Source organism: Pholcus phalangioides, unplaced genomic scaffold (assembly GCF_987345545.1).
Source record: "Pholcus phalangioides strain wild (caught in Gottingen) unplaced genomic scaffold, Ppha-v1.0 ptg000004l_1, whole genome shotgun sequence".
Classification (NCBI taxonomy): domain Eukaryota; kingdom Metazoa; phylum Arthropoda; class Arachnida; order Araneae; family Pholcidae; genus Pholcus; species Pholcus phalangioides.
Window position 1 is genome coordinate 4,761,383 of NW_028301597.1, and position 14,345 is coordinate 4,775,727.

Consider the following 14,345-nt stretch of genomic DNA (forward strand, 5'->3'; position numbering starts at 1 on the left):
ATTTGTAATATAGAGCAAAGCTATGGAGTTGGGAGAAAAAAGAATTCAAGTTTGGAGAAAATACCAACTGTCGAGCATCATTGACTATAGAACATTGAAAATGAGTTAAACTGCAAAGGTGTTCGGTTGACCGAGTTGTTCAGAAAATTTATGTTTGGATAAACAAGGTTCTACTGTAATAGACTGCCGTCTGGATTATTGCTAAAAAACTACCAACTGCAGGTGAGTCATTATCATTCATCATATTATATATTAGCCATCTATCATTCTGAAGCAGCATATTTTATTTTTAATTAAAAGAAAACTTGCATTGTACTGTTATTACATAGATGTAAAAATAAATATAAAAGTTTCTGTACCACTTTGTCATTTGTGGTACTGAGCTGGAAATCCACCATGATCATATCATTTGGAAATAGGACTAGTGGATAAATGTATCTTTTTATCAATTAGATGCTCAACATTTGATATTGATGAATGATTTTCACCCATCCTTTCCACCAAAATATATCACTAATCCCATTTATAAACTTTCATTAAGCAACTTTAAAAATAATTTAATTTTGAGTTTGAGAGCTCAATTCACATGTATTGAACGCACAGTAAAACTTGGTTTATTCAAACTTTTAAAAACTCCCCTCTTGAGTTTTCTATATAATAACGGTCAAACCTTGTTAATGAGTCACTCTTGGGAGAGCAAAAATATGACTTAGTAAGCGGGGTGACTCGTTAAACGGAGTAAGCCATAGCTGTGCCAATTCCTGCCTGAGGACAATTGGGACTTCCAAAAAGTGACCCGGTAAGCGGAGTGACGTGTTAACCGGGTGACGCACTAACGAGGTTCGACTGTATATATAATGTTAAAATTTCATGCTTAATTAAATTTTTTCGAATTTTTCAGATAATTCAAAGTTAGAGGGAGAAAAAAATCTTGATTTATGTATGAGAAAATTTAAAAAATTCTACAAGAAGTCAGACTTTGCTTAAGTTTTAAAGAAATTTTTTAACTTTTCTTGATCAAGTTGTTAAACAAATTTTTAAAGACAAATAAAAGTTTGAAAATTCTGTTTTTCTTTTTTTTTCTTTTTTTGATAATTTAATGCCTGTTTTAACATTTTTCAACTGGAGTGCATCAAGAATGAGAACCACTTGACACTGATTATTTCTTTTAACCTAATAGATCAAGGTGTACCACATTCAAAATTTAAATCCTTTTGTCATTAAGAGTACTAATAAACCATATGTGCACCTCATTGTTATAATCTGTGTTTTTTCTTATATTTTGTTTTTTTTCTATGGAACTTTTAAGGAATTGATTCATTAATAGTACTATGGAACGTATCAAAAAGTTCCTTGATAGCATAAGAATGATAAGCAAAATTTAAGAAACAGTTTAATAATGGATCATCATGAACTGTTTCCATAAACCAGGATTTGAGCATGGTCAAGAAATTCTGCAGTGATGCTGATTTCGCCCAAGTGGCATAGTGGTATTGCTCATCTACCACTATGAAGGTTGCTGTCATGGTCCAAGGTTCAAACCCGAGGGAGGATGTAGATAAAATATTTTCCCTAATGAACTTGAGGCGACCACTGATAGATGGCGTCTTTATTTCTAACCTATCTTGTTAATTGCAGTAAATTGCAATATAGCGATATGATTAGAGTTGGTGTTCAGTGAAGTAGTGATGCTGATTCCAGAACAGTGGAATAATATAGCAGCTAAGATCAATTATTATAATTATAAACTACTAGCTGTTAACCATGGCTTCGCTCATATGGATTTGGTAATCTGCAAACTACTCAGCAATTATTCCCCTTCCCCACCCACATACATTCAAATGCCTCATGACCCCCTTGGGGGTTGAGTTCATTAATTTTTTTTCATTGCATACAGTGCACCACACAGGCTCTATCGACAATTGTCAATTTTAGCCATTGCCAAAATATAATACTGAAGAAATTTCATAATCATAGCTTAAGTGGTTTTGGCTCGGCTGGATTTCTCTATATAACCTTTAAAACCCCCTTATTACACCCCCCCCCCTCCCCTTCAGGGGTCGAATTAAAAAAACCTTAGTGAGTCTTCGTCAAGAAATATAATGACCAAATTTCATATTTGTAGCTTCAGCGATTATTTCTCCATATAACCTTTGAGCCTTCTTATGACCCCACTTAAGGGTCAAATTTCCGAAAATCTCTTCATGACTTTTTATATCATAAAACTAAAAAAAATAATTTCATATTCATAACTTCAGTGGTTTTGGCTCAGCAATAATGAATCGGCCAGTTAGGACATGTCATCAAAATTCAGGAAGCAGTTTGTAACTGATAAAGTTTTAATAATTAATAATTATTATCCTACATGAATGTTGATGATTAAGTTGCAATTCCTAGTCATTTTACGGATCCAGGATAGATTAATTGAATGATTCAAACTTTTTTCCAGTGACTTTGGTTTTCCAACTAATCAAGTTGGACTGTATTTAAGAAAACAATATCTATCGTCTGGCAAATATGAAATAAATATAACAAATTGCATGTTTCTCCTTCAAAAACAATTAACAAACAGGGTTTTTGTAACATACTAATTTTTTCACAAAAATTATAGCAATCTCTCACCATTATTTCACTGACAGTCTGAACGGCACAGAAACCAGATTTTTGAGGAGTTATAGGACCTAAAGAAAGATTTTTTTTCAACAAAATTCTTAGTAGTGTAACATCTTTAAATGAATAAAACTTTAACAAAACATATTTGGCATAAAAAATATGAGGGGGGAGGAAATGAATGTTTTGTATCAGAATTTTTCTTGTCATGATCATTTCTTAAAACTTAAAATGGACAAAACTTTTTAAAGTGTCATATACATACCTCTTAGCAGGTGAAAAAACTATGCTCTAGTAGAAATATCATTAAAACAATATTTAACCACTGATTCATTTCAAATTTTTTACACACATTTTCGATTGTATATGCTATCCTTATGCCAGTGTAAGATTTCATACATCTGATACTTTTTTTAAAATTGAAAATAAAATGCATTAAAAACCGCTTGCACGCATGATAAAATAGCATGACATCAATGTAATTGAATACAAATTGATTCAAAATAAAGGAAACTGTTCAGTTTGTGAAATGAGACAAAAGATTGAAATTTCATTTATTTAAATCTTAATTAAAATTAAATTTAAAAATTCAAAACGTTTTATATTTAGAATTTAATTTCAGAATTTAATTGTCAATGAAACCTCAATTTTTTGCTTCATTTCATGAAATAAACTGTTTCCCTTATTTTGAATCAATTTGTATTTAATTACATTCATATCATGCTATTTTATCATGTGTACAAGCTGTTTCTAATGCATTTTTTCAAAAATTTGCAAAAAAAACTGAGCATTAGCGTTATGTAAAAAGCTATATATATAGCTTTCACAATGTTGAAAGATATGAGACCCCTTAATCCATAATCATTTTCATTCAACCTTACAAACTTTTGCAATACATTCTAATCAATTTGAGAGCACATATATATACACACAGTATATATTTTACTTATCACTAACAACAAACCCCAAAATGATGCCATGCAATGTAAGTGCTTAGGAGTGTATTTCAGAAGTCGATTTCGTCCATTATGATCTGTTATGTAGTAAACTGGAATCGTTTGAAAGCGTCTCCATCCAACAGATAGTATGAGAGGATCCAAATTTTTTAGAATCTTGGGGTACCATCTATGTTTCTTCATGCGAACCTATAACATAAATTTACATTAGAAAATCATTGATCACCCTCTCAAACATTCAAGCAGTTTATACTGAAAAGCAGTTACCATAGAGATGCCTAAAATGAGTTGAACTGTCAATAGTTAATTATGCGCTTGCGTGGTGCAGTTTTAAAATGTGCATCTACTAACATGAAGGTTGCCATCAGGTCTACAAGTTTGATCCTGGGGGGACCCTGAATAACAAATTCCTTCCCCTAAAGAGCTTAAGATAACCCACCAATAGATAGCGCCTTCATTTCCAACTGAATTTGTTTGGTAGTAAATTGCTGTTTGGCAATATGACCAGAGTTGGTGTGCGGTGAAGAGTAGTAGTAGTTGCCAATTATATGCTTATTATAGGCTGTTGTCATAAACCACAAAGACAAAAAAAATGTTTGAATGCCAGAAACTGCTGTAAAAAATAGGCACTATACCAACCATCATAAGCATCTGCTATGATATATGCTCAGGTGACTAGTTACATACTACGACAGGTGGCCAAGTAATCAGAAATTCAGAAATAAATTGTTTATTCTGCATGATACTATATATACCACGTTGCAAGTCAAAAACTGTGTTATCACAGCTCATGAAATGATGCTAATAAGTTAAATTAAGGAAGGTAATCTATTTATACAGTTGACTTTTGGAGAGGTTCTACCATATGTATAAAGGGGGAACATGAAATAATTCTAAAAAATTCTTTATGCATCAATTATTTGTTTCTCAAAAATTGTATTTTTTTTTACCTGAATGTAGCCCATTTTGTTTTCTCCAGAGAGCAGGCCACCAACTACAACAGGATATGTTGGATCAAAGTTTTTGATGAATTCACATGGCATATTATCAATCTCAATACGAAGATAAAGTCCTGGTCTGAATCCTTCATACTGAACTCTAATTTCATCATCTAGATTTTCAAATTCTTTTCTATTCATCTGAAATAAGCAATATATATGTATAATAGGAACAAAAATTTTGTGAAAAAATCTAGAGATACGAAGATAGAGAAGAATAAATAGTTAAAATAGCTTTTTCAATGACAAAAGCACTAGTGCTGCTCACTTTGTTCATTATTTATTTATTATTCATTATTTATTTTATATATATATATACTAGGGGGGGCTCTGCCGCCTTTGGCGGCCAACCCCCCCCCCCCCCACTTCTCTCCCGGACATATCTTGTTTATTTCGTCCCACTTCATCAGCGTGCTATGGAAAAGGGGAAAGGGACGTGTGAAAGCACCAGCCTACTGAAGAAGCGAATTTTAATGAAAATAATAATAAAGCAACAAAAAACAAATGAGATTCATCAAGTATCCCCAGAAAACTTCCCCATGGGGGGCCCCCAGACTCAATTCGCTGAATATCAGTGGGGCCCCACACTGGATATATCTTGGGCTACCGATGTGTTGCAAATTTTACAATGTTAAACCACAAAAATCAATGAGATACATTCAGGGGCACCGAATTACAACCTGCCAACATTTCCATGAAGCCCTGGCCTGCAAGCTTGTCGGACACCCCCCTGTGAGAATTTTTCATTTTTATCAATTTTACAACGAATAAAATCCAGGGCCCCACATCCAGTAGCGGGGACACAATACGCAGATTTTTAGTGGGGCCCCAGACTGGCTATATCTCGGGTTTCGGCTGTGGCAAATTCTACAACAGAAAAGAATGAGATTCATCCAGGGCCCCCAAAATGAAACCTGTAAACATAGGGTCCCTGACTTGGAAGCTTGTCGGTCATCCCCCGGAGCGAGTGCCATGAAAAATTTTCATTTGTATTCGTTTTACCAACGAATAAAATCCAGGGCCCCCAACCAATTACCCGGGACACCAATTCGCATACTTTTGGTGGGGCCCCAGACTCGCTTTATCTCGGGCTTCCGCTGTTGCGAATTCTACAACAGAAAAGAATGAGATTCGTCCAGGGCCCCAAAATGAAACCTGTAAACATGGGGCCCCCGACTTGGACGCTTGTCGGTCATCCCCCGGTGCGAGTGCTATGAAAAATTTTCATTTGTATTTGTTTTACCAACGAATAAAATCCAGGGCCCCCAACCAATTACCCGGGACACCAATTCGCATACTTTTGGTGGGGCCCCAGACTGGCTTTATCTCGGGCTTCAGCTGTTGCAAATTCTACAACAGAAAAGAATGAGATTCGTCCAGGGCCCCAAAATGAAACCTGTAAACATGGGGCCCCCGACTTGGAAGCTTGTCGGTCATCCCCCGGTGCGAGTGCTATGAAAAATTTTCATTTGTATTCGTTTTACCAACAAATAAAATCCAGGGCACCCAAAATGAAACCTGTAAACATGGGCCCCGACTTGGAAGCTTGTCGGCCATCCCACGGAGCGAGTACCATGAAAAATTTTCATTTGTATTCGTTTTACCAACAAATAAAATCCAGGACCCCCCAACCAATTACCCGGGACACCAATTCGCATACTTTTGGTGGGGCCCCAGACTGGATATATCTTTTGCTTCTGCTATCGAAATTTTTCAACGTTAAAGCAGCAAGAAAACAATGAGATCCATCAAGGGCCCCTGGAAATGAAAACTTTTTACTTATACGTGAAATCTTCCCCGGGTACCCCGACCCTGTGTTGGGAGCACTGCTGTTGTGTGTGTGTATATATATACCTCTCGGCATGGACCTCCCCCCCCCCCACAAAGGAAGGGCTGACAGGGGCCACAACGATTCTTATCACTTTTTGATTTTTCACACTATAAATTAATCACAGAGGGGCCCCTGAAAAGCTGGTTTGGGGGCTCGAAATCTAAATTCCAGCCTAAGGGCTCTGCTGTAGGAGCCTCTTGGTACATGCACATAACATGGTCCCGATGGGTCAAATGGGTCCCGATATGTGAATATCGACCCAATATCGATATATGATATCATATCGATATATGAATATATGAATATGAATGTACGATATATGAATGTGAATATCGATATATGAATCGAAACCGACTTCCGTAACAGATTTCCGTCACTCAAAAATTTCACCCACTTCCGTCACTCGGTTGCTTAGCAACAGGCCCTTTTCGAGTTTGTTTGTGATTTTATATTATAGAATAGATATATATCAGAGTTCGCCCTGACTTTTTATGAATTGTAGCAATTTGGCTAATCAGATGGAAAAATCTTAGCCAAATTGACGAGTCAAAAATATGGATTCCAAAATTAATATCAAGTTCAAGATTGGGGGGGGGGCAGTATTTGGGCACTTTCCCTTACTAACAAAAAAAGTTTAATTTAGTAGTATAACTAGGTTTAGTTTTTTTTACATTCATTGCTAAATATTCTATTGGTACAGAAAAAAGCTGCAAAGAAATCCATCGACACTGAGAAATTAACATGTGGAACTAATTTAAAACAAAGTTTTAAATTAACATTACATTAACAAAACATTAAGTTAAGAACCATTATATACGGTATTTACTAATAAATCAGTCTATAATTTCTCTGATTTTTCATTTCAGAAAATCTTAGCTTCAATAAGGAATTTAAAGCAAATGATTCTGATGATCATCTTCTGATTCCACATATAAATCCTTTTTGAGTAATTCCCAGCCTTTGAGTAATTCCCAGGGGGGAGGATGATTTTTCATCATATCCTGACATAGCTCTCGTATTAAGGTGTTAAATGGTGGTAGCCCACAGTTGTGGGCCATGGGGTGGGGGGGAGAGAAAATCATTCTTCCCCCCCCCCCTTCCGATGGTCCAAAGAGCGAAAAAATTTGTTTTGGTTGAAAAAAAAGGGGGGAATGTATTCACTCTGGAGGGTCGCAAAATCAGAGATGAAAGTGCGCAAAATATTATTTTTTAAGAATTGCAGGGCCAATACACAAATCTGACATAGCTCTCGTATTAAGGTGTTAAATGGTGATAGACCACAGTTGTGGACCATCGAAAGGGGGGGGGGGGGGAGAGAATGATTTTCCAACTGTGGTCTACCACCATTTAACACCTTAATACGAGAGCTATGTCAGATTTGTGTATTGGCCCTGCAATTCCTAAAAAATAATATTTACGCATAATAAATATAAGCGCTAAAAATATTTAAAATAATAAGTACGCCTCCCACGGAAAGCGTGAACAAAATTTTTATGCATCCTTTCCCGAAATTCCGGGTATTTGACGCGCACTAGCGCATCAGCGGCATCTCTGCTGAGGGACAGATTATCATCGAGTAAACTCGATGGGTTCAAACAGGTTGTTTTCTGCATGTATGCTCTTGGGGGGCATGCTCAACTAGTAACGCTTTTAGATAAGGTTGATCATCCCTGTAAACCCCACCCTCCTCTGGAACCGTACCGAAAGTAGCTGTACATTTGTTCGTGATTGGCCAACAAAAATTTCACTTCTGAATTTTTGCACATGTGTCAAATGGCCGATTTGACCATCAAGAGGCTGAATGGACACTCACGATTTTGCGAACTCGATCTTTTATTTATTCGCCAAATGAAATATTTTGCCACAATTTGGCGCAATGGCAATCAGCAGCGCGAACCCTGATATATATATACACAATTGGTAATTATTTGAATGAAAAAAGAATACAAGATGGAGTTTATGCAAGAGTGAAATAGAACCTATGCAGTCGGTTGTCATTAGGGACAACCCCATGCATGGTTCGAAAAGAGTAAGCGTTTCTAAAGGGTGGCTTGCCGGATTGCATTAAAAATGCCAACCCTTTTCCCCCAATGCCTGCTTTCTGAAAAACATAAACAAAAAAAAATGGAATGAAAAGTGAGTAAAAATATAATGAAAAAATACAATATTTGAAAATATAGAGCTTCAGGTTATAAGCAAAATGAAGCATGAGAATAATACATACAAAATTACAAAAATACAGAAATTAAAAGGCATTTTTACAAAAAAAATGTAATTTTTTTAATCATTCTCTGAAATTTCTGTATTTTTTTAACTTTGTACATATTTTTCTCATGCTTCATTTTGCTTATAACCTGAAGCTCTATATATTTTCAAATATTGTATTTCTTCAATATATTTTTTACTCACTTTTCATTCTATTCTTTTGTCCAACATGTTTTTGAGAAAGCAGCCTTCGGGGAAAAAAGGGTTGGCATTTTTAATGCAATCCAGCATAGCCACCCTTTAGAAATGCCTACTCTTTCCAAACCATGCATGGGGTTGTTCCTGATAACAACCCACTACATAGGTTCTATTTCACCCTTGCATAAACTCCATCTTGTATTCTTTTATATATATATATATATAGTAAAAGTTTTATATTTTAAATGAGATACAGCAAACAAATAAAGTGAACTGGAAAGATATAGCAAAAATATGAAAATTCAAAAAGAAATGAAAAATTCAAATAGGAATTCAAAATGAAAAAAGTTATAGCCAATGTCTAGGGTTCTCATCAGGGGAAACACCCTTGACATTGGCTTAACACAGAACATTTCTGAGAGCATTTGGTTACCATAGCCTAAATATATGCTCTATACCCGACGTTCTGCTGAAGTACCATTGAATTCAAAAATCAAAATAGAAGCAAAACAAATGTTTTTTGTCAATTCGAAAGAAAGCAAAGTAGCAGTCAATATAAAAATATATAAAATAAATGCAGAAGGTGCAAGTACATACCATGTGTTAGTCCTACGTATGGTGTGGCGGGTTGTGTTCAAAGTGAACAGTTATAGTTATTAGTGTAAGGAGGAAACCCGTTGCATATTAAGATTTAAAGATTTTTTTTAGATTTAATGCATTTTTAAAATCGTTGACATATACCATTAAATAGATAGTTCTCAAAAATACAAAATTTTGCAGCTTGGGAAACACTGTTTTAACTGACTTTTAAAAAGTTCAACTTTACAAGATGAGATCAGAACATAAAAAGGTTTCACAAGGTAATAGGAATCATATGGTCACTCTTTGCTTAGGCACAGGAACATAGTCTCTGGGTACTTGAGCTCTTCTTCCAATAACTCTTATGACAGAGTTCAGCCTCGCTACAATTTCTGAATATACAATGTAAGGGTACAAACATAGTGTACACTGGCTTCCGATTCTGCAAGTGATTAGTAAAAAAAATCTGAAATTCAGGTTTTTAACCAATCAGCAATGATGCCGACTCATCAGTGTGTGCTATGTTCATACCCTCTAACACCCCCCCCCCCCCACAGTGTATGCTACTCGCACATATGGGGTGCCTGGCAACTCCCTTTTCCATGTTTTCAATGTGTCTGTGTCTCTAACTTCTCATCACAGCATGACTCCATATAAGTTACCAAAGAATGTCTGAATGTGCATTAAAATCCTTAATTAGAAATTTAACTAATATTAGAACCTAGATAAAATTGTTGGTTATATATTGTGTTTTTTGTCTCTCAACATGTGCAATATAATGACAAAGAATAAGTGTTATCAGCTAGGTGCAGCTGTTAAAATATGATATAACAAGGATTTAATGTATTACAAACTATATTTATCTGTTACCTATGTTCAGCTGAAGGTGTTATCTAATGCTTAGTCTGTAAACACAGATTATCTTGTAGGGACCTTGTGCTATTTCTGATACATTACAGTACCAAAAGATAATACAAAAAAGAGCGTTATTACTGATGTGACAATCTAATTACACTAATATTAGTCAAATTTTTAGTAGCAGTAGAAGGCATGAAATATATGAATGTGCATTATGACAAGGGTTGACAGTTCTGAGCCACATGAAATCTTTGACTTAATAGATATTCAATTCAGCAAGAATTGATTATAATAACATGATGCAAAAAATTGAAAGTTCCAACTATCAACAAGAATTTTTCACCAGTCTCTGTGTAGATGGCATAAAGTTTATAATAAATATAAAATATAGAAACAGCTTTTAACAAAGTGAAAAAAACAAAAAACAAAAAAAAAACAAATTATCATGATCATTAGAATCAGCAAGTTGAAACATTAAACATTACAAATAAGAAATTTCCTAGAAAGAACATTACCTGCCCTTGCTCATCAGCTTCCAGTTTTAGATCATCAAGAAATGATTTTCCTTCTTTATCATCGAACTGTGCATTGAATATTTCTTTGAGTTTTTTCTTCTTCTCCAATCTTCTTTCTTGAAGAGTTTTTTCATCAGTTGGCTTCTCTGACTTTCCTGGATGAAGATAAGAAAAACATGGTTTTAATAACAGAAATATTAATAAGCTCACATTTACTCTTTTTCTAATAACAAAAAATCAAAATAAATATTAATACAAACGACACTAATGAAACTACTCACTTTCATCATCGTCTGAATCAGCATCTGCATTTTCTGGTACATTTATTTCTGATTTATTGCCTGTTTCAAGATCTTCAAAATCCCCAAATAACTCATCTAAAATAAAAATTCTAATTTCAACCAAGAATTTTTGATTATAAGTAAATTTATATATCTTTTTATTATGAAATTTATGTTTTTCACAATATCAATGAAAAATCAAAACTAATTTCTTATTTTGGAAAAAAATTTCAGTTATCTATAGAGAGCATGAATTTAAAGCAGTAATTCCATTAAATAAAATGCGCACTTGCAAACCTGAGAACATAAAAAAATAATTAATATGAAGCCAAATAAAATTTTACAGAAATAGAATAGTGGCGATAGTGACCACAGCATTTATGAACAGGTTATATAAAATCTTGGTAGGAAAGAGGAATGCTGTTTTATAACTTGTACACAGTCATTGGGGGGTCAAACAACTTATCACATACCCAAAAAAAAACAAATGCATTTCATGGTTTCTGAATTGGTGATCTGAATCACCAATGGGTTCTCTGGTGAACTTCTGATGAATCGGTACATTTCAAAATGTGTTGTGTGAGTGTATGTATATGCATGACCCTAACGTATTTATGTTGTTAGAGCTCTGCTTGTTTCGAGTTCTTGCTAGTGCTGACATCTGTGTTCCATATTTTGAAGTAAAGATTGTAAATGCTTGATTTCCCATGTTATACAAGTATCATGTTGAAGGTCTGCGTTCTCTCTGTGGAAAGACTTTTTCAAATGGAAGACCGGCTCACATTCATGTCTTGAAGTTCGAGCACCACAGAAAACCAACTTCAAAAGGCCACTATTGTGAGTCAACAGAGTTTAAACCTGGATCCTCGTGATGAGAGTACAGCACGAGGCCCACACAACTACACAGAAGCTTACCTTTGGTTTGATGTCATTGGATGTTTGAAAAAGAATATCATTGGCTTCCCCTACAAACCTACGAAGTGACAAGTTGTACTAAATTGTTTATATAGAATGTTAGTTGAAAAATTGACAGAATTACCATCTTCCTGTAGCATAGTATTAGCATCTTCACTTCCCCACTTTCCAGTCACAAAACAGTCTTTTATAGCATCCATTTCCTATAAAATCACAAAATTATTAAGTTTAAATATGGCATGCAAAGTGATTAGCTACACAAATGACAATATCACCAGATTGATTTGTAATGTTTGGGATAAAGAACAAACAACTCTATGAATTTTAAAATGTTTTGAAGGTTTCTCAACTGCTTGAATTTTAATTTAACTTTATCTTTCTAATTACACAATTCTTTCCTTTTACACAGTTTTTGTATCATCGGATAACTTTTGTCAGTTGTGGAAAAAGTACACAAAGAAAAAAAGTGAAAATATTGGTAAATGTATACACTGAATGAATGAATGTATACTGTCAAGCCTGCTTATAATGAGATTTTCAGCAAAAATGCTTGTTAAATCCAGTCACTCACTGAATCTTTATTCAAGTGGAAAAAGTGAAATTTTGGAAATTACGTGCTCATAGCCAGTATATATAACACGGTGTGGATATTAGATGTATAAAATATATTTTTTTCTCTTTTCTTTCTAGCAACTTCATATTTTTATTTCATCTATGACAGTTATAATTTTAATACTGGATATCCCCCACCCCTCCCCTCCCCAAAACAAAAGAACACAGCACAGGAGATAGAAAAAAAAATTCCACTAATGACCCTCACACTGAAATGCACGCGTATTGGAAAATGAGCAAGGTCTGAATTAGACATTTTTTTAATTATAATATTGGCCTGTTTTTTATCTCTTCATTCTTCCCTTCCAGACAAAGTGTTGCTGTTCCCATATTGAAAACAAACCTTATGGGGTAACAGACCTTTTGTTGAATTATTTGATTGGCATTTATCCCTCGCCAAGTGTATTATTTCCATATTATGTAAGAGGCAAAAGAAATTCAAACAGTTTTGTGGCTCTACTTGAATTTACTTTTCATTCTCTCTGTTTATATATATTTTTCAAAAGTTAAATTTGAGCTAAAATGAAAACTTATTTGCTAAACGCAACAAAATTGCCAATCAAAATACAATAATTTGCTCATTAAATCCGTACTCTCTTTAGAAGCGAGCTTGTTATAAGCAGATCTGACTCAGGCCCGTTATTTTGGGGGCCTACTCCCCCCCCCCCCCCCCAAGCTTTAAAACAGACAGTAGAAATAGACAAACAAGATGAAATATATATATGCAGTCGAATCCTGTTGTAATGAACTCTAAGAGAGACTGGAGAAATCACTTCGTTATAAAGAAATTCCAGGTTTTTGCATTGTTTCTATGTTAACTTCCCAAAGCAGAATGTTTAGCACTGTTCTGCGACGAGCCCTCGGCTGACTGGAAATGTTCTGCGGTAAAAATCCCCATACATGTAATAGTGTTTTTTGCACTTTTTCTTAAAATTCTTCCGCGACGTACGTCGCAGATTTTGGCACATTCTGCTTTGGGGGTGTTAACTCATCTGGAAGATTAGAAAAGTGTTAGTTAAAAATATTTTTTTCCCCTGCTATTAATGATATTCGACTTTACAAAAAATGATAGATATCAAGCACTTCTAAAAATGTGCACTAAAAGTAACGAAATCAAACAAAAAAAGAAAGTAAATAACAGAAATCAAACCCTATAAAAGATTAAAATGTGATTGGTCAAATCAAAGAGAAAAGTGAATGAAATTACAAACCTCCTCTTTTGTCCAGTCTCTGGAGAAATCTGAAATAAATTTTGAGCATTCAAGCTGGTTTATGTTCTCTAATGTCTTCAGATTTTTTTTATTACCAGGAATACGGAATAAGCCTCCAACCATTTCATCACCATCATCAGTATGTGAACCACTTTCTTTCTCTTGAGCTAACTTTTTCTCTGGATAAAAGAGGGGAGGAAATATGACATTTATGAAAATTTAGAAAACATATATTCTAGAAATATTATTTATATACTTTTATATAATAAATGTGTATATAATACAGGCACTCCCTAGCATATGAGAATTAATTTATACAAAAATTGCCACGTTTTTAAGACAAATAAATTCAATTGGTCGAATGGTAGACGCGTTTCGGCTCTTCAATGTCGTGGAGGGGTGATCACCCCTCCACGACTGATTCATGTGAATTCTGACCACGAGGTCCTGATGACGGCTCTCCATTGAAGAGCAGAAACGCGTCGACCATTCGACCAATTGAATTTATTTATCTTAAAAACGTGGCAATTTTTGTATAAATTAAAACCAGGCAAAGTTTCTCATTTTTGTGATAAT

The 14,345-nt window shown here is 34.6% G+C and overlaps 1 protein-coding gene across 1 annotated transcript in view; it reads right to left on the reverse strand.

Moving 5' to 3' along the window:
- LOC149086478 (ribosome biogenesis protein BMS1 homolog) overlaps positions 1 to 14,345 on the reverse strand; it is a 47,744-nt gene that overhangs the window by 12,290 nt on the left and 21,109 nt on the right. The window contains exons 13-19 of the mRNA XM_089255793.1: positions 13,770 to 13,948; positions 12,071 to 12,149; positions 11,032 to 11,127; positions 10,751 to 10,905; positions 4,517 to 4,705; positions 3,575 to 3,755; positions 2,623 to 2,681 (exon numbers count right to left, since the gene is read on the reverse strand). Coding sequence (XP_089111919.1) covers positions 2,623 to 2,681; positions 3,575 to 3,755; positions 4,517 to 4,705; positions 10,751 to 10,905; positions 11,032 to 11,127; positions 12,071 to 12,149; positions 13,770 to 13,948 — 938 coding nt within the window. The remainder of the gene's footprint in view (positions 1 to 2,622; positions 2,682 to 3,574; positions 3,756 to 4,516; positions 4,706 to 10,750; positions 10,906 to 11,031; positions 11,128 to 12,070; positions 12,150 to 13,769; positions 13,949 to 14,345) is intronic.